The 24,126-nt window shown below is 34.6% G+C and overlaps 1 protein-coding gene across 7 annotated transcripts in view; it reads right to left on the reverse strand.

Moving 5' to 3' along the window:
* Positions 1-24,126, reverse strand: part of FAP (fibroblast activation protein alpha) — a 72,890-nt gene that overhangs the window by 40,143 nt on the left and 8,621 nt on the right. For 6 of the 7 annotated variants that reach the window (XR_003676674.2, XM_055088171.1, XM_007105289.4 and 3 more), the window contains 9 exons: positions 15,282-15,380; positions 14,225-14,319; positions 13,223-13,297; positions 11,604-11,656; positions 8,201-8,273; positions 7,376-7,496; positions 6,320-6,474; positions 4,205-4,308; positions 2,234-2,369 (listed from right to left, as the gene is read on the reverse strand). Coding sequence is in view for 6 of the 7 variants with exons in the window: in XM_055088171.1 (XP_054944146.1) it covers positions 2,234-2,369; positions 4,205-4,308; positions 6,320-6,474; positions 7,376-7,496; positions 8,201-8,273; positions 11,604-11,656; positions 13,223-13,297; positions 14,225-14,319; positions 15,282-15,380 (911 nt within the window). In the remaining variant the exon portion in view is untranslated. Of the gene's footprint in view, positions 1-2,233; positions 2,370-4,204; positions 4,309-6,319; positions 6,475-7,375; positions 7,497-8,200; positions 8,274-11,603; positions 11,657-13,222; positions 13,298-14,224; positions 14,320-15,281; positions 15,381-24,126 lie in introns of those variants that run through there. The other variant, XM_028478426.2, reaches the window with a different exon arrangement.

Raw genomic sequence — 24,126 nt, forward strand, 5'->3', positions numbered from 1 at the left:
AATGTGCAAAAAATTTCTATTGTATTAACCCACTGAATTTTTGGAGGGGTTTTGTTGTTGTTATTGCTATAGCAGTTAGCCTATCTTGCAAATACATTAACTTGGAAAATAATAAGATTTCTAGAGAAGTCAGAAGAGGAAGAGCTGGAAAGGAAAAGAACAGTCAGTAAAGTAGAAAGAGAACCATGAGAGAGTACTGTCAAAAAAAGCAAGGGAATAATAAATTTTAAAAACACAGTTTGGATTTTCTCTTATGAGGATAGGCCAGTGTCTCAGAGAGAACAAGTTAAGACAAGACTTAATAAAGTAAAACTTCTTTGATTCATTATTTCTAGTTATTAAGATAAAATTAATTTTAATTCCCTTTTCAGAGAAGAAAGAATACTATGATGTTTCTCCCCCAAACTACAAATTTCTTAATAAATCTTATTAATATAGTTATATTAAGCAATTATTGCCAGTTTCCTTTGCCTCTTTGTTTTGGGTATGACTCCCAACATGAATAAAGTGTTGCCAAGTCACTTAACCTGAAACGTTATTTGTTTTCAAAACAACACACACACACACACACACACACACACACACACACACACACACCAGTCATGAGTATGGTTACTGGAAAATTCAACCCTGTTCTTCTTAAATCTGAAAATATGTTCCATGAACTTACCAGACTATTTTGAAACAGAGGTTGTTTTGAAATTCTAAGGTTATTCAAACCTGGTATTCTAAACTTAGTCACTGATTTTGGCCATAAAACTAAAGCTTATATTCCAGGGAATTCCACATCTCATTGAATGAGCATCTTATATGTTCTGTCAGTTTGGATTAAGTTGTCTCAAATTTGATAAATTAGAATTTCAAATTCCAAAGCAATCACAGTTTTAAATGCCTAGTTTTAAGAGCTAAAAATTGTATCTAAATGACCAATCTTATAGTTTTAAACTAGTAAAATTAAAGCAATAATTCCTAGTATCTAGATTCAATGAAAACGTTAAAGATATATTCACCCAAAGCTGACTAATCAGACCGATGGCTTTTAATTAACTAGAACAATCAAGTTTATTCTTTTTTTTTTTTGCCTATGATACTGCATTAAAGCCAAAAAATCTTTCTGCTTTGTATATCAAACTATAAATAAGATAAAAATCAGCTCTAGCATATTCCATCAAAATTAGTCAAGCTTCTTATAGACACAGTAGTGATTTAAAAATATTTTTAGCCTGAGTAATGTTGACTATTATAGTCCTGATATACTTCCAAACGTTCATATGACTTTTTTCTTGCAAAACATAATGTCCTAATTTCTAGATGGAATTTAGTGTTTTACTTTGATTGCTTTGTGCTTTTTTTCTTACTTTATAAAATAGGTTTATTCTATATTTGGTTTAATGAAACATTTCTTCATAATTAGATGTCTCATGAAATGTACCCATAAAATTTCCTATTTAAAGAAAACATTTTGTGTTTCTTAGTCTCTAATATGAGTACTTATGAACAAGCTTATTTTGAAGCTTTTCTATTGGTGAAGTAGTTTTCTGACTCATTAACTCAACAGATTATGTTTGGATTTGAGCAATACAAACAATTAAAACTCAACAATAAATCTGTGCCTAGATTTTAAGTTTTTTCTCCCTAAAATTAGCACAGTATTGAGCACTCTTCTAAGATAACAGAATAGCAAGATAATTTGATCTGTTTCATGTCATTCTTAGTTATCTACGTTTGATTTTCAAATGAGAATACTTGGCTTTCCTTTGATAATATTTGTTTACTTTGGAGTTTTTCTTTTTCAGTTTTGACATTGAATAGAACGTGTTACCATTTGCATTTTTTCTCTAATTCTTTTGAATAGAACACATCTATTTCCTTAATGGACCCATCTTATCTTTTCATCTTCATTATTTTGCTTTTTTTGACTGCCAATCTTATCATCTTAAAAGGATGGATTTCCATCCTAATTCAAAACCAGATACCTGATTTTCCCAGTATTACATTGTTTCATTTAGTCTTTTTCTCTATTCAGTTTCAATGCTAAAGTCTTTCAAGAAAACAAAAGGTATCTTATTTATTTAATAAAAATAATGAACCTTTGAATAGAGAGTGTTTTTCTGCAATCAGGAGTTGAATGCAGTAATTCTGCTTTATAATATAAAATGTTAGCAATAAATAAGTCACCACTCTTGTACTTTCATCTTCAGAAACACACCTCTGTGGTTTTAATACAACCTACCTTTGGACAGCTCCATGTCTTCCAGTCTTCCCTGAAATCACATATAGATAAGACTGAAACATTCTGGATTCTTTTCAGCCACTGCAAACATATTCGCTCATCAGTAACCCATGTAAGCCAACTGAAATAATAATCACTGCAAACAAATCAAAACAGACAGTCACAACCATAAATCAATATCACATTCAAATAATTTCTTAATTTGTGCTTTCTAAAGGATGTATTTTATTACTCTGAAATATTTATTCCATAGATAAGGAAGGCAAAACATTCCTTTCTCTGCAGAGAAAGTTTAAATAGACCTGCTGACTTTTAAAGAATATCTATAAGAGAGTTCATTCATCTAATAGAATTATTTCACACCTGAGTTTTCTCCCAGTTGGGATTTTTATATCTCAGGAAAACATTTAAGACAGAAGGCCAAAGCTACTGATCAATCTAGAGGAGAAAAAGCATTAAACTGGCTATTTTCCCATAGCTAAACTCAACTTTTCACTTCTTAACTAGTTGAAAGAGAGCTAAGTGGGTAAAAGATAGGCAGACTTGTGTTGGAAGCCGAGTTTTAGCTGTGACCATGGTCAGGGGTTGAAATTCGGGTTAATAAAATGGAGATGATGTATGCAAAGTAACTCAAACAGTGCTTGGCACAAAGTGGATGTCAATGAAAGGCAGCAATGGTTACTTGGCTCTGAGGGTGAACTTGTAGTTAAGAGAACAACAATGTAAATGAAACACAGAATGTTGGACATTAATATGAAAGGAATCACAGAGCTAGAAGGGGTCTCTGGCTCAGATTCTGGCTTTATCTCCTACTAGTTATACTACCTTAGGCTAATTACTTAACATATCCATGCCTCTGTTTCTATATAAAATGGGAATAATAATAGTACCAGTTTTAAAGCTTTCTGTAAAGATCTACTGAGAACGCTTAAAGTGCTTACAAACTATGCTCACTACATAGTGAGTGCTCAAAAAATGTTAGCTATTACTATTGTATTGTTAGTATTTTACAGATGCTTAAACAAGCCTCATGACTCCTTACATGATGCTCTTCCTATCATTCTGCTTGCCTCCTAAGGAGGATGACACATAAAAAAACAGATGTATTCAGTCAAGTTTTCATCAACTAGATTAGGGTGGGGAATAATGGATAATTTAAAAAATTAAACCCATTTTTTATTATCTGAGAGTGGATTCATCTTGGCAAAGCCCAGCAAAGGCCTCTGATGAGGTTTTTTTTCCTATTAGTGATCAATCATCTGGCCCCAGCTGACTTTCCTTCCTGAGGCAGGAGGAGAGGAGTCAAAGCCTTGGCCTGATAGGGTGTGGGAAGGGGTAAGGAGGACTACCAGGCAGGTCTTGGGGACCCCTCCCCTTTACCCACTTCAACCTGAATGACCAGGACTAATCAGACAAGATGTACGTAGGGCACCATGCTGGGGAAGTGAGAATGCTTCTGTCCCTGTCTGCCTGCAGTTAATCCCAAAACAGATAATTCTACAACCAGACCATTTCAAATAGACTGCATTCTAGTGAAAAACGTTAATATTTAGAGAGGGTTGGCGTATCTTCTCCTGTTTGTCATACACATGTGATAAGCATGATCTACAAACCCTGGGAGAAAGTAGGTCAGACTTGGAAGAAGCCAGGATGAGGATACACGTGAATTTTACTATCTCTCTGTTTGTCTCTAGCTTACACTCACATATCCAGAAGTAGCACTTAGACTGAGCACCATGGTCGTCTTTTACATGTGTGAAAAGGGCTAACATTTTCAAACCAATTTAAGAAACTTATTTGTGAATTTCGATTTTGTTATATATTTAGCTGGGCATGCTAATTTTATTTATTTATTTATTTTGCTGTAGCGTAACATCATAAACTCATTAGAGAAGAAATGTAAACCTTGATGAAGAAATTTCAGTGTTAAAATTCAGTTTGAAAAGTGGGAAGCAACAGAGATGAATATACCTTGAGGCTATCATTGCTGGAACTGGCACTTCTCTGGGACCTACATGCTCAGGGTAAATGGCATCAACAATAAAGATCTGAACAATGGGATTCTTAGCTCCAGCCTGTGAAGAAAATGGAGATATATAAGCTCATAAAATTCTAATTATCACCAACATTTTAAAGACAGTTTAGGAATTTAGGCATAGTTTTATAAACTAACAATGTTAGGTATATTATTGTTGAAAACATTCTAATTATAACATGACCACGAGTTTCACTGCAGTGCAATTTCAAATATTGTGCAACCAGAGTGAAAACACATATTCTAAGTGATTAATAAGGGAGCTTTGATTCATCGGGAAAAATATTTGGGCTATAAAAAAATGCAGTTCCATAAGTGATATTCTCTTTTCTGACTTTTAAGACAGATATTTCCCATTATAATTGTTATTAGGATAATTAATTATAATAATATTTCTTCATGTGCCAAGGGGAGTGCCGAGGGGGACTGATTTGGGGAAGGGAGGGTAAAGAATAGATAATGAAAGATACCTTTTGCTTTTACCCTGTAATTTGGTCTAGGACAATTACCAGACAGTCTACTAGCTGGTTACATTATTACTGCTATCAATACTCCCAAATTAGGAAAATTCCACCTCAAAATAAAGTGTCATGGGATTTACGCTGTTCTTGCTTTGTATATGCCCTAGATTTACATGACAGTATAGTTCATGCCCAGACATCTTCTTAGAGTTCTGCTATTTTACCACAGAAAAAGAGAATCTTATAATTGTCAAACAATTTAAATCCACAGAATTTAGATATATAGCCATAAATGGCTCCATGCTGTTTGGCTTTATCTAAGAAATTGTCCAGGCTCTCCTCACACCTTCCTGTTTCACTCTGAGGTTTAGGTGGGACTTTCTGCTTCTTTCAAGTTGTCTTACTTCTCAGTTCAATGTCAGATGTTTCAGCAACTTCAGCCTTCAAAGAAACAGGAGAATTTGGGTCCTGACTTCTCTGTCAGTGTGAGCTACTCCTCAGTCCTGGATTTCTTCATCTCTTCCTGCACCCTACAACCTTCTAAAGATCCAAGTTCTTTTACATCTTTTGGGTTCCAAGTATCATACCTCTCACTTCCAAACATCTCACTCAGTTTTCAGACTTTATATACAATCCCTGAGGGGTCTCTTACCTAAACACTCATCTCCTACCCATTGCCTTTTCTCAAAAGACTTTTAACATAAATTTTAGACTATCTGGAATTTCTATTTCTCTAGCTATGGCCACTTTGACTTGCTTTGGAATCCACTTGTGTGTATGCATATCCATCCCATCTTTGTCACATATAAGGACCCATTGGCTCCATCTATGACAGTGTTCCCTTGGCAAGGGAAAACAATAGTGACTTAAGAACAAAGAGCTAAATTCTAAAATCACTTCCACACCTGTGCAAGAGGAGAATTTATGATTTGATCCCCTTTCAGATTTCTTCTCTAAATTAAATTAGGATACGACGTTTCTCCACCGTGACCTGACCATTCTTCTTTTCCATACAGGTTGACTGTCTTGAGACATGGGACTGCATGTGAAGTATGTAAGCTAAGTATTCTAGAATGTTTATATGAGAAACTGAGGTCTTACACCTTGTCTAATTCCCTCAGAGAAGGACCTGGGCTCATAAACTTAACCTATCATGGATGTCCAGAAAAGACCATAACTCAGGCTTACTTCGACCTGACAGGAACACCACATTCAACATTTTAATTTCCCATTCTACTTTGAATTTACATGAGAATTCAAGAGGGAATTGCAAAACAGAACTTTACCCGAATTTGGAGCATGAAATATGAAAAAAATTAAAATTAAGTTAAGCTTGTTTTTCCTCCATGATCTAGACCATATGTTTTTCAAAGACTCTGCAATGGATTTTGCAAAGACTACTTCATCCAGCCCAACCAGATGTCCAAAGCAACAGATGTCCACATAAATAATAGAGCACAGTAACAATGTTTGCCTTACAATGCACAAGGATAAGAAGCTCTCCAAACTTGTTGATCCCACCTCTATGGTATTGGTTGCTCATTTTGACACCAGGGAAATGGAAGCATCTGCTAAAAGTATCCCACATACCTTTGGGTATGGAATATTTATTGTTCTAGGATATTGTTCATCGCCATAATAGGAATAGGCAATAACTGGTATCTCTGTATCATTAAATTCTGCATATGCCAAAAATTTTGCATTAGGAGACCACCAGAGAGCATATTTTGTAGCAAGCATTTCCTCTGAAAAATAAATACTACCATATTAATTACTATGACAGTGTACTGTTAAAATCGTCATAAATACTTCAAAATACATTGTATATAACCATTTATTAACTGAAATAATTTATTTAATGTGGATGTGACATATGCCATGCTTTGCTTATCAAAAGATAAATGATCTAGGTTTAGAGGAATAGTTTAACTTAATACCCCATATCAAACATCAATTAGTCTTCTGGGGAACTGACATTAATCAGAAATGTAATTTTTAAAATAAATAGTAAACATCTCAGCAATAATTAGTTTTCCCTTTGGGGGCTGCTTCTGATTTTTACAGTTATCTAAAGTAGCCAAAACAAGGAGAACTGTACTTATACTACAGAGTGACATAAATTTGAAAGTTGACTTTCTCTCCTGGGAATATTTTTTAAAAAACAGTTAATTCAGTTATATACATTTTTAATAAAGGCAAGGACTAGAAGACCTTTTAAAGTCCAGTTAATTCCTAGATACTACATGACCCAGAAAGAGGACAAAATTCATGAGAGCATCAAGAACTGAGAATATTTTCCTGCAAAATAATACAGACAGTTGTTTAGTTTTGGAAAAAAAGGTTTATTTTGCAAGAAAAAAACAAACCCGAGAAAATGTACTAACACAGCATCTAAGGACCATATACTTCTTGGAATATAAATTATTACTACCACTTTATAATGTTCATGAAAATAAATTCTACAAGTCAGATAACAAGATTTTGTTCTTTCAGAATTTGCATGTCCTGTTCATAACCTGATAACAGCTTTCAGAAATGCCACCATTCATCTCAGTAACATACCACTCATCTAAACGTTACTAAACGTGTGCGATTATTTTCAATTAAAAGCCTAACGGCAGCAGTAAAAAAAAAAATACAGCGTACCTTCATAAACCCAGTCTGGGATTCCATTAAATATTTTATTTTCTTTTCCATTATATGTTATTTGAAAAGGTGGATCTTCTGGTCTTTGTTTCAGATAGATATTGTTTTGATAGACATATGCCTAGAAGTGGTGGTAAGTTAGTTAACAAGGAGAAATTTCATAAGAAATACAATAAAGCCTGCATGTTTGTGTTAATTATTCACCTAATAGTTTTAAAAAGAGTGATAATCCAGATGCAAAAAGCCTCACAACTAAGATATCATTTTAAGAGGTCGAGAAACCCCAACCAACTTATATTAACGTTATGATTTTTAACATAACGTAAAAATTATGATTTTAAAGTCTATATATTAAATAGAAAATAAAGTCTACTATTATATTCGTTGCCTTTATTACCTAAATAAATAATTGTGTATATTGACAGAAAGTCAAATAAATCTCTGAATATTAATAGCTAGCCAGATCTAATCTTTATTTAGAGTCCTTAAATAAGAGCTTGGACAAAATTTCATGTTGTCTGAAGCTAGTCTGGGAAACTTGTGAAAACCATATTTTTCCTGAGCTTTCTGGCACAACGCATTCTGGCTGAGTATAAGGATAAAGTTTTTGACTGCGATATTTAAAGAAGTCTATCCATGAGCTTGAGATTTTACGGAATTCTCAGATGGGTTTCAATTTATCAAAACTCTTCCCGTTTTTAACCACTTAAAATAGTCATAAATGTATTTTTTTTTCTTTCAGGCACGGAAATTTAACAAAGGCCAAAATCAAATGGCTCCTCTTTTATTTGAATGATTAAACATTTCTATAATTTAAACATTTACTAATTTACTCCCAACAGGCGACCAGCATAAATACTGAATTGGACGAGGAAGCTCATTTCTTCTTATAAACTCTCTAGAAGAAAAGAAAGAAAATAAATAAATAAACTTTGCTGTTCAATGCAAATAACAGGTATAAAAAGAAAAAATAAACAAACAATAAACATAAAGCATCATCGTTTCTGCTTCTTCAAACCTAATGGAAAAAATGTGACAACATGGGACAGAGGACATGCGGTAGTAGTTGGAATTCTTCACTAGTTACTTACAGGTCGTTTAACTTCTGACCTTTTATATTGAGGTGAGTGGATTAAAGGGTTATAGACTGAGAAAGTGGGAATACCTCCAGAAATTACCTAATGGAACCCCCCTCATCTTATAGAAAATAAACTTGAGGTTAGAGAAATGATATGACTTTTTAAACATCACATCGCTTGCTGTTGGAAGACCCCTCATTAAACTCAAGCCTTTTAACCCTCAGGACTGTAAAATGTGTACACACCAGGCTGAGATGGTTGCTGAAGGCTTCCAGCTCTGAAATTCTATAATTGTGCTGAAGTTTAATATGTACTCTTCCACATTTTCATTCACAACCGCCATCTCTGTGAATGCATATGCATTTCAAATTTTTGAAAATAAGATGCCATTTGACAATCTCCCCAGGGATCTGACTTGAAATCAGAAAAGGAAAGGAACATCTGATCTCAAGCTAAACTGAAAAAACAGATAATATACTGGGCAGTATGCCTTAAGCTTGAAAGTCCTCCACTCCACCCATGGGGAAATTTCAAATATATTATTGACCAAAAATCTCACTTTGATGCTTAGAGTCGCCCTGCAAATACTCAATTGACTGACTTGCGCTGTGGAGTTTCTACTGTTCTTCAGCAAGAATGTGTTCAGATTTTTATAAGTATTAAAGAGTTGTAGGATGCTGTGCTTAAGTTTTGACTATTATCTTCTTGAAGACTGTATGAATAGTTTCATCAAGAATGCTTTTGTGGAGATGCAAAACAAGACCTGCCTCCAAAGTGTAATGTGAAGAGCCTGAAGGAAGACTCCTTTTCTGCCCCCTCCAAAAAAAATCTCTCCAACCTGGACCTAACATATGCTTGATATTTCTACTTTTCCCATTCTTTTAAATTTTGGACACCTGTGAAGACTTGCAACACACGTTACCTTGATTTAACTTACTAGGTCATGAAGTATGAGGCCTAGCGACCAATGAGGGAACATGGCACTAGACAGATCAGCTTTGATTGGAGAAAGAGTGATGGCCCCGGAGGAAGGAGACTATTGGTGCTGCAGTGGGAATCCTGATTGCTGGAGGGCAGTTTATGAGCACCAGGCCCCTGGGAAGTCTGGAATAGATCAACATACGAGGGCACAGGCAAAAGAATGTCCCAGAAGAGAAGACATTCATCCCTGGTTTACAATTCTCTCTCAAACCAGTGTCCACATTACCTTTGACATTGTAACACTGCCTTAGGTTTCCATATACCATGGAATCATCTATGCAAGCATGCAGACAGCACCAAGCTGAAAATCGCAGTGCACAGTTTCTTCATGGCAGGCAGGTCACCACAGCTATCATTGTCTGTGTTTTACAGTATGAGAGAAAGTGGAGGACCGTTTTTTACAAAGGCTGTCATCTCCTCAGTAATCCTTCCTTTGCTTGAAATCAGAACTATCTTCATTTTCTCTATGGTAGATTTTTTATAAACCTTTTGGAGGCACATAGAAGACTTGGAATGAGTGATATTCAGTCTTGCCTTGAATCTCAACAAATTTGTCATTCTTCACTCCTTAAATTATGGTATATTTACCTGACAAAAAAACCAATCTGGCAAATTAGATAGTTGTGCAAGAAAAAAACAAACAAAATAGTGGTTTGATTAAATTCACTGCACAAAAGCTAAATATTTAAAATGATTCTAGGCCATAAAGCTTACACAAACCATGATTGAAATGTTAGTATTGTCATCTTCTTTTGGAGTGCTGTTTAATTTGGTGAACCTCAACATAGGTAGGATGTGGAGAATTTCAAAATGATTAAAAGAAAAACAAGGAAATGATTAAAGCCTTAAGAAATTCTACTGAAAGAGTAAGGTTTCCACTTCACTAGTCTAAAGGTTTCTTGAGAATAGGGTTGGTACCTCAAGCTCATTTGTGTCTCCCCACATATGCTTTTCACATAGTTGGTGCTCAATAAACACTTCTTAAATTTGGTAACAATGTGGATACAGAGAAAAAGACTCAGAGTGCATTAGATGGATTTAGAGTCTACGTTACATAGCAGTTCCTATTTCTTAATTTGACAGTTTAAGAAGATCAGAATTATTCGTTTCTGAACATTTAAAAGAAGTAGAAACGTAAAGTTTTTTTAAATTTTTGTGTTCTTACTAGACAAAAGGGGAAATAGACCATAAGATTTTTTCAGTACCTCTTCAAGCCATACAATTATTTTCACTTTTATATAACAGCAAATAGGATATCACATTAAGATGAGTAATTTAACCAAGTCATTGTCCATACTTAGTCAGAAAGATCTTTCTAAAGTGCAAATCTGATCATGTCATTTCCCATTTGAAACCGTTCAGTGATTCCCTATTGTCGTCAGAATGAGATCTAAACTCTTCTTAATGGTTTCCTTATTATTATTTGGCCCATGATTTCTGGCCTCAACTCCTTCCCAAACTTACACCACCCCCTACTAGTAAGCATGCCCTCCTCCAATTTCAACTCAACTGACCTACTTTGAGTTTCCCGAACACTCAGTGCTTTCGTTTCCTTTTGGGCCTTTACATGTTGTTCTTTCTGCCAGGAATTCTCTCCCTCAGTCCTTTGCCTACCTACTCATTCATTTAATTTTTTTTCTTTTAAGCTGTAAATATTTCAAATAATTAAACATAAAGATAAAAAATAATATAATAGATGACAATTTAGCATCAAATTTAAAAGATATTAACATTTTACGTTTAAAAAAATTCGTTTAAAATTAATTAAATTTAAATTAAATGCTGCATCTCCCTCCCTTCTGCTTCCTTCCAATGAAGGGGCCCCCCTCACCCCAACATTGTGTATCATTCCCATGCATTTTTGGTACTTTTATAAATATGTGTACTTTTATAAATTATATATTTATAATTTGGTGTTCAAAAGTAGGAAAAGTAAAACTATAGAGTGTATAAAAATGTAAGATATTAGTCAAATAAAAAGAGGTGAATATGCCAAAGGAGTATTTCTTTGAATTTCTTAAGTTGTATAGGCATACATATATTGTAAAGAAGTAAGAAATTAAGACCAGAAACAAGAGAACACAGTCTTAATCTCAAATCAGAGTCTGGAGTGAAAAAGTCTCTATATGAGACTTAAGTAGTGTTAATAAAAAGACATGAAGTTTTACCCATTTGTAAGGTGGTAGATGTGATACGTTGCTGTGTAAGAGTATCTCCAAAGCTGTCAGGAAGAAGAGGCAAAGACAAATCATGATTCTTAAAAAGCTCAGGTCAATAATGTATAATCATAGGTCACTCAATTCAAGGTTCAGAATTATAAAAGGACTATTTTCACAAAGCACTAGGAAAGACATGTTTCAATTCTAAATGAGTCTCATTTAAAGAGTTTTACTGTGGACTTTTGTGCTGTTCATCCAAATTCCAGAACTAATCTCAGCAGTGATTCAACCCTCACTCCATAAAAAGCATATCCAAAGACATTTCTTAACATAAAATGCTTTTCTCTGACACACTCTACCCTAAAAAATGTTCCCCTTATGCTTTACCTTGATTGAAGTAAAACCGCTATAATTTCCAAGTCCCATAAAGATTACCCTGCACCTGGGTAATTATTATGATAATAACGCTTTAAAATTGGGTGAAGAGAAGTTATTCAACATATAGTTTTGTTGCAAAATGCTTGCTTTTCTTTGAGCATAGTTTTTTAAAATAGTAGAGACTGAAAAAATAAATAGGAGATATATAGCGTATAATTCCTCCAGAAATAACTGCTCGTTTCTTATTAAGTTTATTTGTGCTGTGGTTAGTGAATAAAACAAGTATTATTCTGAATTTTGTTTCCTAAAGGGCTTTCAAACTTTTGGCAAAGAAGCTCCAGTGGACTGAAACATATCTTTCTGAAGATTGCAGGTGACCAAGACCTGGTCCACTGGAAAATAATCAGCTGTCTGAACAATGGGGGAGGGGCAAGCTTGACTTTCCATTCTGTATATTAAGGAAGTTTTGCATCTCAAGTAGAATATGAAAAATGGCAGTTAAAACAAAAGGTTCTTGATCTAAGAGTAACTATTAGAAGTTGAATTTGATAGTAAATTCTTCTTCCCTTTTACCAGCATAAGTAGAAAAAATAAGGTGATTATTTTCCATCTACAGCTTCATTCAGGAGGGGGAAATTAAGTAAGGCCTAATAATCCAGCTATGTGGGATTCTCCTACACTAGGCTTTCAAAGACACAGATTTAAACCCCTGGTCTACCAGGGTTAATTTATATATATCTATATCTATATCTATATCTATATCTATATATACTGACTGTGGAGAAAAGGGAACCCTCTTGCACTGTTGGTGGGAATGGGAATGTAAGTTGAAACAGCCACTATGGAGAACAGTACGGGGGTTCCTTAAAAAGCAACTGAATTAAATAAGGTATATCTTGATTTTTCCATTTTCAATAATAATAAATATCAACAAGGTTAAAATATGTGAGAATTGAATAATGATACATGATACCAAATAACTTTCTTCTGATGAACATCAGTGCCCCCAAAATAAGTTTTTCCCTTAAGATGAAAGTAGTTCCTACTACTTGATGATAACCAGACAAGAATACCGAATTCTGAATTATTTGTATATGTTTCTGTTATGCTTTGGGGGCTCAGCTAGAATTGCATCAATTTCTTGAATATTTAGAGATAAAGATAGACTCTTTCTTCCTCTTACTTTTATAAACCAACCTGTGGGCTAGTAGGAGATACAATCAGATAAACCCAAATTAAATAGTCAATACCTTTGAATAATCACTTTCTAGATATGCAAATTGCCGATCAGGTGATAAACCATAATTTGAAGCATTCACACTTTTCTGAAATTATGAAGAAGTTGATTAGAATACAGAAAAAGTAAGAGCCATATAAATTTGTAGTTCTAAAAAAATATTATATCATTGATATACTCCCACATATACATTCAATACAATTTTTTAAAAGTTTAAGTAGTACCTACTGTATACAAAGAAATTTACTACACATTAGGGTATGAGGATGTGATAAATAGGATATACTCTGTGATTTCAAGAAGCTTATAATAGTAAACTTCTAACTAAAAAACATTACAATTTAGAAAATTTTATAAAAGAGATATAACATTGCAAAAGTGTTAAACGGGAAGTGATTGAATGCAAATGATAAGATGGTTTGTTGCACAGAGAAGAAGAAATATCAGCTGAGCTTGACTCTAAAAGATTACTAGGCTCTTGAAGGTAGAGAAAGTAGGAGGTCTGAGAGTCCAGGAGGACAGAATAACATATGCCTCTGTATCGTAGGACCAGTCACTGAGCCTTTATTAGGTACTGTCCTCAGCACTTTCAAATGTTACTTCATTTAATTCTTATACTAACCCAAAGAGGTATTATTATTCCTACTTTACAGAGAAAGAACCTGAGGCATGGTGATGGTGGAATAATGTGGAATCTTACCCAAGGCTCCATGACTAGTAAATGACAGAGCCAGGATTTGAACCTCAGTTTGCCTGACTATAAGAACTGAGTTTGTACATTTTATCTCATGGGATACCTGTTCCACAGAGGAAGAAAAATGCTAGGTGATTTGAGCGGGCAAGGACAATAATCTAGTGTGACTAGAAGAGAGAATGGGAGGATAACTGTAGTGGGAGATGGAGCTGAGAAGGCATGTTGGATCCAGATCAGGTGCTCAGTTGTTTGGACTCTGTTCTTTGGTCAGTGAAGAGCTGGCAGAGGTTTCTGAGGAGGAAGGTAATGGAGGATACATACCATGGTGGTATTACTCAAAATAGTATATGATTCTCTTGTTTCAATATTATAAAATATTATATTATTATCTGTAGATTGACGAAGATATTCTTGTCCTTTAAACAAGAAGGAAAACAAAACTTGAAATGATCTCCCTTAACAGGAAATACATTTATAACAAAGAGAAACCTCTCTTATTTCACATACTGACTTTCTTTTTCCTCTCTGTCTGGTACATATTGCCTTGTCAAATTTAAAATATGATAGTAAGTTGATGGTGGAAGGGAGGAAAGGGTTGTTTTTCTACGTTACACAAAAATGCCATATTTGCTAGTAGGAGCCTTATTCTAACCAGTTCAGGGTGCTTAGGAGTAAATTTGGATTTTCTCTGTGTTACAAAGAGAATAAACCAGTTTAAAATTGTATGTTTCTTCTGCAATAAAAAAATATATATTCCATTTAGGCTGTGTTTGACTTAGTTTAAAACCTATTTTATATGCTTATTATTTTCTAAAGAGAAAATGAAAATATTCTATTTTGTTTAGTGGCACTTTAGATATAAATTTTACATAATATAAACAATTTAGTTGCTCTTACCACTTGTTTGATTAGACTCATTTAACAACATACTATTTTGAAAAACTGTATGTAAATATAAATTTTATGGACCTTAAAGGATTTGTCTTCAAGTTAGGATTTGTTCATTTCTCAGATTATCTAGATTAACAATGGAATTTTTCTTTTGGTAAAATTCTCACGACCTCTTCTAAATAGGTACTTATTTCCCATTCTGAAAAGCTATATCATATGATCAGTTTATTCTAACAGTGCATTCTCAGATGTTACTGTTCTGCTAAAGCTACTACTGTATTGGCATCATTACTATTGGGCAAACCCTGTCTAAATAGTTCTGTGAAAAAATGTTCTGTTGGTCACTTGACTTATCTAAATAATTGCTGTTTTTATCCATTTCAACTAAGATGGCTTATGTTACCATAGAGAATTGTTGGCAGTAAAAATAAAAACCAAAAATCATACATTAAAAAAAACTCAAAAGGTAAAGAAATAATTCACTTACCTGAAATCCAGTTTGGAAAAAATGTTTTATAAGAAAATGTCCCATTTAAAATATCCTTCAGTGTGAGTGCTCTTGTTGTACTTCCGTCAGAGTTACGAACTTTGGGGGAGGAGGAAACATATTATTACTTAAAAGAAGATGAATAACTCAAACGCCTCTCATCTGTTATTCCTCATATAATGAAAAGATCTGCCATTGCTAATCCTTGTTTAACTCTTGTCTTAATAGCTCTGAGTATTATTTCCTTTTTGATAGACAAGGTAATGAGGCTTAGAGAAGTAGTTTGATTGCCTGGAAAGGAACACTGGTGGGAAAATGTTGAGGAGTGTGATGGGGACCATGCTGAGCAGCAGGGACATTATTCTTCAGACAGTGAAGAATTTTCAGAGGTTTTTAAGAAGAAAGATGAGATGAGGTTCCAATAACTCTAGGTCTTGCAAAGCTGGGATTGCAGACCATGCAGGCTTCACTAAAAACTTAGCCTTTTAAGCAGTTCATTGTAGTTCCTCACATATGCTTGGCTTGGATTTCTACTGATTTATCAGTGATACATTTTAGCATCCCAACTGGTCAGATGACATCATCCAGAATCCTTATCTTCAGACCTCTCAAGAGAGGCATTAATGAAGGTAGATAATTTCTTATCCTGGCTAGGGGTTTTTATAAAGAGAAAATGGACCAGAAGAAAAGAAAACCACATCATCTCTACAAATGATCTTGGAAATTCCAAGAGTAAAGGTGTTCCATATAAAAACTAACCTAAAGTAGCTCACAAGCAAATTTCTCCTGTATTTGAACCCTCCAAAACAATTTTATGTTTCAAACGTGATTTCCATTATCAGAACAAATTCATTATAGAGACCTGAAACAGTCAGATATACCAGAAACTGTGGCAACCAACTTCCAATCCTTCTTCAATACATATTCCTGTTCTCCATCCCTCCCACCTTACCCCTTCTCCAGGCCATCACTTACAGAACCAAAACTTAGAAAAGTGTCTTATACCTTGAATAGCATATATGAATCTGGTATTTGTTCATGTAAAAATAAAACTGTCAAAGATGAGCTTACATTTATATCTTCCTGCTAAACTCTTCCACAGCTTTCTATGACTCTTAAGATAAAGACCAAAAATGTTAGTCTGGACTATAGGCCCTAGCTGGTCTGGAATGGTCTGCCTCTGAGCCCCTTCTTGCCCCACTCTCACTACTTTGTAGACTCCAAACATGCTGGGCTTTCTGTTTCTCAAATACTAATTTCTTTCTAGAGGGCTACTGAACCTCTTCCCACCCTCTCCCTTCTCCTTATAACTTCTCTTCAGCCTTTAGTGCTTAATATAAGTGCCACTTTCTCTGGGAAGCCCTTCCTGATCCTCTGGTTTAGGTCTGGTTCCCTTGTTATACATTACCATAGGCCAGGTTCCCTTTTTTAAGAACATTTGTCTTGGTTTGTAATCTTGTATGTATTTGAGTGATTATTTTATTCATATTTCTTTACCTCCCACTGTATTCTCAAAACAGTCACCATAAGGCCAGAGACCATGTCTAAGTTTTGCTCACCGCCACATCCCTAGTGTCTAGCACATAATAGGCATTTAATAAATACTTGTTGAATGAATGAATACGTGAAATGAAGGATTGATGGGTGGATGGATGAGATTTGTGCCCTCTTCTTTACAAAATGGTTCTACTACTAATTTCCTATATGACTTTAGTAAGTTAATCTCTGGCATCACAGCTTGCTCATCTATAATATAAAGGACGGTACTAGAAAATGCTGATAATACCTTCCAATTTTACCACATTAGGTTTTGAAATTTGAGACACAGCATGCTCTATTAACCTTATAGTCACATAAATGTACTGCCATGTGATAAGGTCGAATTGACCAACTGGATAATAGTATCTTCTGCAGTTTTAACTGATTCACACTGATGTATGTATGCTCCATACTTTTGATTAGGACCATGAGTTATTTTCTCAATTTACTAAAAATTAACCTGGTAGCTATAAGAACATAAGTGGCTGATGAACCCCTATGCAACCAGGCACTAAATACTTAATAACATTAGATTATTCTAATAATCATCTTTGTATAGGTTCTTTGCATCCTAAGTAAGGTTGTACATGCCATACAGTTATTCATAATGAAAGTGCTTCTATTTAATTAAATGGTCTTGTGCAAAATTCATACCACTGATTTTATAATTCCCATTCTATGAATAAAATACTACCATTTTACTGCAACAGCATTAGTATCATTGCTAAGTATTTTAATTCAATTTTATTTAACTCTCTTAAGAGCAAATTGTAATCTGTTTCTAATATAGTCAAGGGTAAATTCTAATACTATTTACAACGGAAATTATTTTCCTTTTGAGATATATTTAATTTGTGTCCTCACAACCCTGAACATATAGATGAAAAAAATTTTAATTTAGAGAATTCCTTTATTGTGAATACCAAAAAACTAGGTAATTGTTTTTCTTTAAACTTTTTTCAATATTAATTCAATAAATGAATATAATCTTGGTGATATCTTTTTTTGTCTAGAATAAATAATGGTTTGATTATGGCTAATGACTTATATAATAGATTTTCCTATTTAAGTATCCTTGCACATAATTTTCCTTACTTGTAATTATGTTTAATTGAGAAATTCTTAGCTATAATTAATCTTCATTTTTATAGAAGGTTAAATTAAGTGAGCTAATTCAAATGAAACGTTTAGTTCTATGCTTGGCAGTCAATTAATGTTAGCTTTTGTTATTGTCATAGCTTATCAGTAGTCTTCAAATAAATATTTTTGATCATTGTTTCTCAAACTAATTTGACCACTGGGATTTTTTTTTTTAATATCTACTAAAATCACAGTATGGGAAATGCAGTTTCAGATTAAGCTATTCATATATGTAATTGAGGTTAACTTTTATTCTAATATAATGGAATTCATCAGTTATACTTAGAACATCTTGGTCATCCTAGGGCTCCATAAGTGAAATAGTCCAATTATGATCATAAATAGGGTCAGTACTAATATCCCACATATGAATAAATAAAATTTATAAAAAAACAAGAGTTTCAAATTATTTTAAAAATTCCTACTCATTTTCCTTTTTTAACATTAATAATCATGCTGATCCTTATCAGATTTCCCAAAAAGATTTCAAGGGTTAGTTATTTACTCTTTTTAACCTCTAATTTAGATCATCTTCAAAAGTTACATGAGATTATATTTCATATTACTTCCCAGTTAGTCATTTATTTTAAATGGGTGCATAGTATCTATAAATACCAATGATCTATATAGAGAACTTAACATATGTCATATTATAACTCAATATCTATAAAGCAATTTAAATATATATTAATTGTACTACTAGTTACTGTAATGATAATAAGCCTCACAAGCGCCAATGAAGTGATAAGGGGATATACAGAACACATCCAGAGGATCCAGCTGTGTTTATGCAGATATAGGCTTGTGGCACAGATTTGGGGTAGGTGATTACTCCTAACCTCACATGGGCTCAGAAGGTGTGATTATCCTGGCGTCAGGCTGGGCTCAGAGTGATACCAAATCAAATAGGGAGAATTTAAATTAGCCATTCTTTTCTTCCTGCTGAAAATGACCACAGGCTCATAAATGCGATAGGGTAATGTATCTGCTCTAAGATGATGCTCTAGGTCACATATTAAGAGTTATAAGGCATGTACTTAGAATTTCCAATCCAAGCTCTGGTTCTTTGTACCAGCTAGGACAGTGCTTGGCATACAGTGGAAGCATGATAAATATTTGTTAAATGAAAAAATAAATCAACTGGACAGATTTTATTTTAGTTTGTTTTCACTAATTCTCCCCCAAAGATACACCTGCCCTTACTCTTTATCCTCCTGTCCATGTTGTAAATTTCATACATAATTCTACCTGGACATGCCATCATTTAAATATATATCAAAATTTTGTCCTTGGAGTTAGCTGGAGTGCTTGTTTGAAAAGCAAGATTCCTAGTCCTTATCTCAAATCTACTGATTCAGAATCTCTGGGGATAAGGCCCTGATTTTCAGTTTTTACCAAGCCCCACAGCTGATTCTTCTGCAAAGAATCCAAATTTAGTGATTTCACTGAATCTATTGTACTTGGTTCAATGTTCTGTGCCTGTCAGTGGAATTGCTCCTTGCTTATAAACCCCTGGTAGGTGGATGGGTCTGGCCTGCATAGCAATTCACGCTCCATGGACAGACTCCCCACAGCTAATGTTAATCATGGCTTTCAAGGAATGTTGATGGTCGCCTGTAATGTTTATGTCCCTATTCAGTCCTCTTACTCATTGTCCAGATGGACTCTTCTTTAGGTACATTCCCTCCGCTGATCCTTGAGCCGTGGACAAAGGACAAAGGGAGTGATTCTGCCCCAGATTAGATTTAAACAAGATAACAGGGAAAGCACTGGTAGGGGAAGGGGTCATTGTTTCCTAGTGTTTTGAATGTGTGTGTGTGTGTGTGTGTGTGTGTGTGCATGTGTGTATGTGTTTCTGTGTAAGTCAGTATAAAATGCATCTCTATGGCATAAATCACACTAAACAAGTTCTAGTCACCTGAAAAATATTCCACTAATAATTACTGAATGAATACGTGGATTTTCATGCCTTTTTCCAAATAATGTTTTCATGTTGAATTATAATCTTTTGATTATTTTGGAAATTTAGTTTTGGCATCTATAATTTTTAAACTCTAAGTAGCTGAGCAGAAGTAGAAAAGAATTCTGAGAGCATATCTCTCTTCTATACATAACTGACATTCACTTAACACTTAATTCTTGATAGTGCCCCTATAGTCAATTCGGCCCATCTTTAGCACAGTTATTTATATACTGCAAAACACTCCAATTTACTATAGTTTAATTATTTGCATTTTCAACTTTTTAAAGCACAGCTGGAAATTGTTTCAATTATGAATCCAAGAAATGACAATTCACAGAAATGATTCCCAAGTAAATAATGATTCACTATTCTCCTAATTCTTTTTTAAAACTTTGTATTTATTCTTTATTAGGATTCTATTTCTATTTCTGCCATTTAATTTTCTAGTCTGAAAAAATTACAAATCAGTATCAGAACAGAGACATCTGATGTCAGCTCTAATATTCATCATAAAATAAATGAGAAAATATGGTTTATTAAGTGAGCACACGAATGGCTGGTAGGTCTTTTTGTTCTCACTTTCATACTTGTTTTGGAACTGATGCTTATGAGGTCACCCCAATGAAAGTGACATGGGCTCCCAGGCACACTGCACCTGTCTCTCTGCTGGCTCTGAAAAGATGCTGTCCTCAGATAGGCAATGTCTCCAGCCATTGCATCAGCTCATGTTTGTTTTTGGAGTGAGCACCACAGGGGCAAATGTCGGAGATATTTGGTTGGGAAATAAACTATTTAAAACTAATATTATATTTGGGCAAAGACTGACAACTTTGAAAAAAAATGGAACTGAGGTAGCTTTAGACCAGTAATAAGTGTTATAATTTACTAAGTTCTTATAAGTACCAAGCACTCTGCATGTGTGGTCCCGTGAAACACAGCAACTCTCTTAAGTACTATTATTAACACCATTTTACAGATTAGGAAATGGAAATTAGAGGGTTAAAGTAACTTGCCTAATACATAAGAGAGCTGGGATTTAAATCCGGCTCCATCTAATTTTAGAGACTGGACACTTTACCACTACCTTTTGATTTAAAGTGAAAGCATACGTGTGATAAAACAAGACAAAACAAACACAAAAATAAGGTCAAGAACCAAGCAACACACAAGGGGGGTTGAATAATTATACCTCAAAATGAACGTTAAGAGAAAATGAGACAATCTGAGTTTTGTCAAAGCAAAGAGATCGCTCTAAGCTTTCAATGTCTCACTGAAGAATGTAGTAGCTCTCAGTTCCCATGGTTCTCTCTACAGATAACACTGATCAACATATGTTATTCAAAGGTATTGTCAGGTTTAAGTTCATTTTGTGTATTATGTTATTGTTGTGCTATGTTAATTAGGGCTATTGTTTTCATGATCTCTGAAGCAGTAAAGGTCATAGGGTATGGTTAACATAAGGCACAAGAACATGGTGGTAAATGCCAAATAGTTTGGTGACCCTGAAGATGAAAATAAACCTCGTCTATATCTGAAGGCCCACTCAGTCTCCTTTGCCAGCTCATCTTCCTCTAATCTCTGCTTTAAGTTGTGGTGTGGCTTATATTAGTTTTACTTGGGACCTCAGAAAGAGTCACCTTCCTCAATCATTTAATTCTCCAAGGGTTTCTATCACATCTTCTTAGCTGGCTCACATCCACCCCCACCGCCACCCCTCACCCCTCACTGGATTTCTTCTCTGAGATCCAGATGATATATTAAACTTCCTCTTTAACACCTCCACCTGCATATCTCACAGGCACTTCAAAATCAGTATGTCTAATAGGTAACTAATGAGAACCTACTGTATAGCACAGGGAATTCTACTCAGTGCTCTGTGGTAACCTAAATGGAAGGAAATCTAAAAAAGAGTGGATAGATGTATATGTATAACGGATTCACTTTGCTGTACAGCAAAATTAACACAACATTGTAAAGCAACTATACTCCGATAAAAATTAATTTTAAAAAATCAGTATGTCTAAAGCTAAGAAAAAAGGAATTCCATGCTGTCCTTCCAGATTTCTCCAAGTCAATGCAACTATCGTCCATGTAGTTCCTCAATTCAAATACTTGGGAGTTATCCTTGAGCTCCCTCTTCTTTTACTGCCTTTGTCCAGCACCCAGGTTTGACAATTCTATCTCCAAAATCTCTCTCAACTCTCTGCACTTCTACTGAACCTCCAAGACCAAGCCATTTCTCACTAGGTAGGCTGTAATGGATGCCTATTTGCTACACCTGTAATTTCATTCCTAGTATTTCATTGTGGTTTTGATTTACATTTTCCTAATGACTAATGATGTTGAGTCTCTTTTCATGAGCTTATTGGTCACTTTTATATCTTCTTTGGGGGAAATGTCTATCCTTTGTCTATTTTTTGAATTTGATTATTTGCCTTTTATTATTGATTTGTAAGAGTTTTAAAAAAATATATTCTGGATGCAAGTCGCATATCAGATGTATGTATGTGCAAACATTTCCCCCCCATTTTGTGGGTAGTCTTTTCACTTCCTTGATGATAGTTTTTGCAACCGAAGTGTTAAATTTCAAAGAAGTCCAATTTATGTACTTTTTCCTTTGTTGCTTGTGCATTGGGTCATATCTAAGAAACCACTGCCTAATCTAAGGACAAGATTTATTCCTAGGTTTTGTTTTTAAGTGTTTTATAGTTTTAGCTCTTACATTTAGGTCTTTGATCCATTTTGAGTTAACTTTTATGTATGGTGTGAGGAAGGGGGTCCAACATCATTTTTTGCATGTTGATATCCAGTTGTCCATTTGTTGAAAAAACTTTCTCCATTAAATTGCTATGGCATCCTTATTGAAAATCAATTAACCATAAATGTAAGGCTTTTACACTTATTTCTGGGCTCTCAGTTCTACTTGATTGATCTATATGTCTATCCTGTTTTTTAATTAATTAATTTATTTATTTATTTATTTTTGGCTGCGTTGGGTTTTTGTTGCTACGCTCAGGCTTTCTCTAGTTGTGGCGAGTGGGGGCTTCTCTTGTTGCGGGGCACGGGCTCTAAGCGCATGGGTTTCAGTAGTTGTGATACGCGAGCTCAGTAGTTGTGGCTGGCGGGCTCTGGAGAGCAGGCTCAGTAGTTGTGGCACATGGGCTTAGCTGCTCCATGGCATGTGGGATCTTCCCAGACCAGGTCTCAAACCTGTGGCGAGCTCAGTAGTTGTGGCTGGCGGGCTCTGGAGAGCAGGCTCAGTAGTTGTGGCTTTAGCTGCTCCATGGCATGTGGGATCTTCCCAGACCAGGTCTCAAACCTGTGTTCCCTGCACTGGCAGGTGGATTCTTAACCACTGCACCACCAGTGAAGTCCCTATATGTCTATCCTTATGCCAGTATCACATGGTCTTGATTATGTAAGCTTTGTAGTAAGTTTTGAAATAAGGAAGTGTGATTCCTCCAACTTTCTTTTTCATTTTCAATATAGCTATTATGGATCCCTTGCATTTCCATACGAATTTTGGACTCAGCTTGTCAATTTCTGCAAAAAAAAAAAAGTCATCTGGGATTTGGATAGGGATTGCATTTAATGTGCAGATAAATTTGGGGAGTATTGCCATCTTAAACATATTGTTTTCTGATCTATAAATATAGGATCTCTTTCCATTTATTTATATCTTTTTTGTATTGTTTATTGGTAATGTATAGAAATCCAATTGACTTTTTATATATTGATCTTGTGTTTTGCAAATTTTCTCAACTTGTTTATTAGTCCCAATATTTTTTAGTGAGTTCCTTAGGATTTTCTATAAACAATGTCATCTGCAAATAGAGATAGTTTTACTTTTCCTTTCCAGTCTGGATACTTTTTATTTCTTTTCCTTATCTAATTGCCCTGGTTACAACCACCAATAAAATATTAAACAGAAGTAAGAGCAGACATGCCGTCTTGTTCTTGATCTTAGGGGAAGAGCACTGAATCTTTCTCCAGTGTGATGTTAGTTGTGAGGTTTTTGTGGATGCCCTTTATCAGATAGAGGAAATTCCTCCTATTTCTAGTCTGCTGAGTGTTTTTACAATGAGAGGCTGCTGTGTTTTGTTAAATACTTTTTCTGTGTCTATTGAAATGACCATGTAGTTTTTGTCCTTTTTTCTATTAATATAGCTTATTAGAGTAATTGATTTTTGGATATTAAACCTT

This window comes from Physeter macrocephalus, chromosome 2, assembly GCF_002837175.3.
Source record: "Physeter macrocephalus isolate SW-GA chromosome 2, ASM283717v5, whole genome shotgun sequence".
NCBI classification, from domain to species: Eukaryota; Metazoa; Chordata; class Mammalia; order Artiodactyla; family Physeteridae; genus Physeter; species Physeter macrocephalus.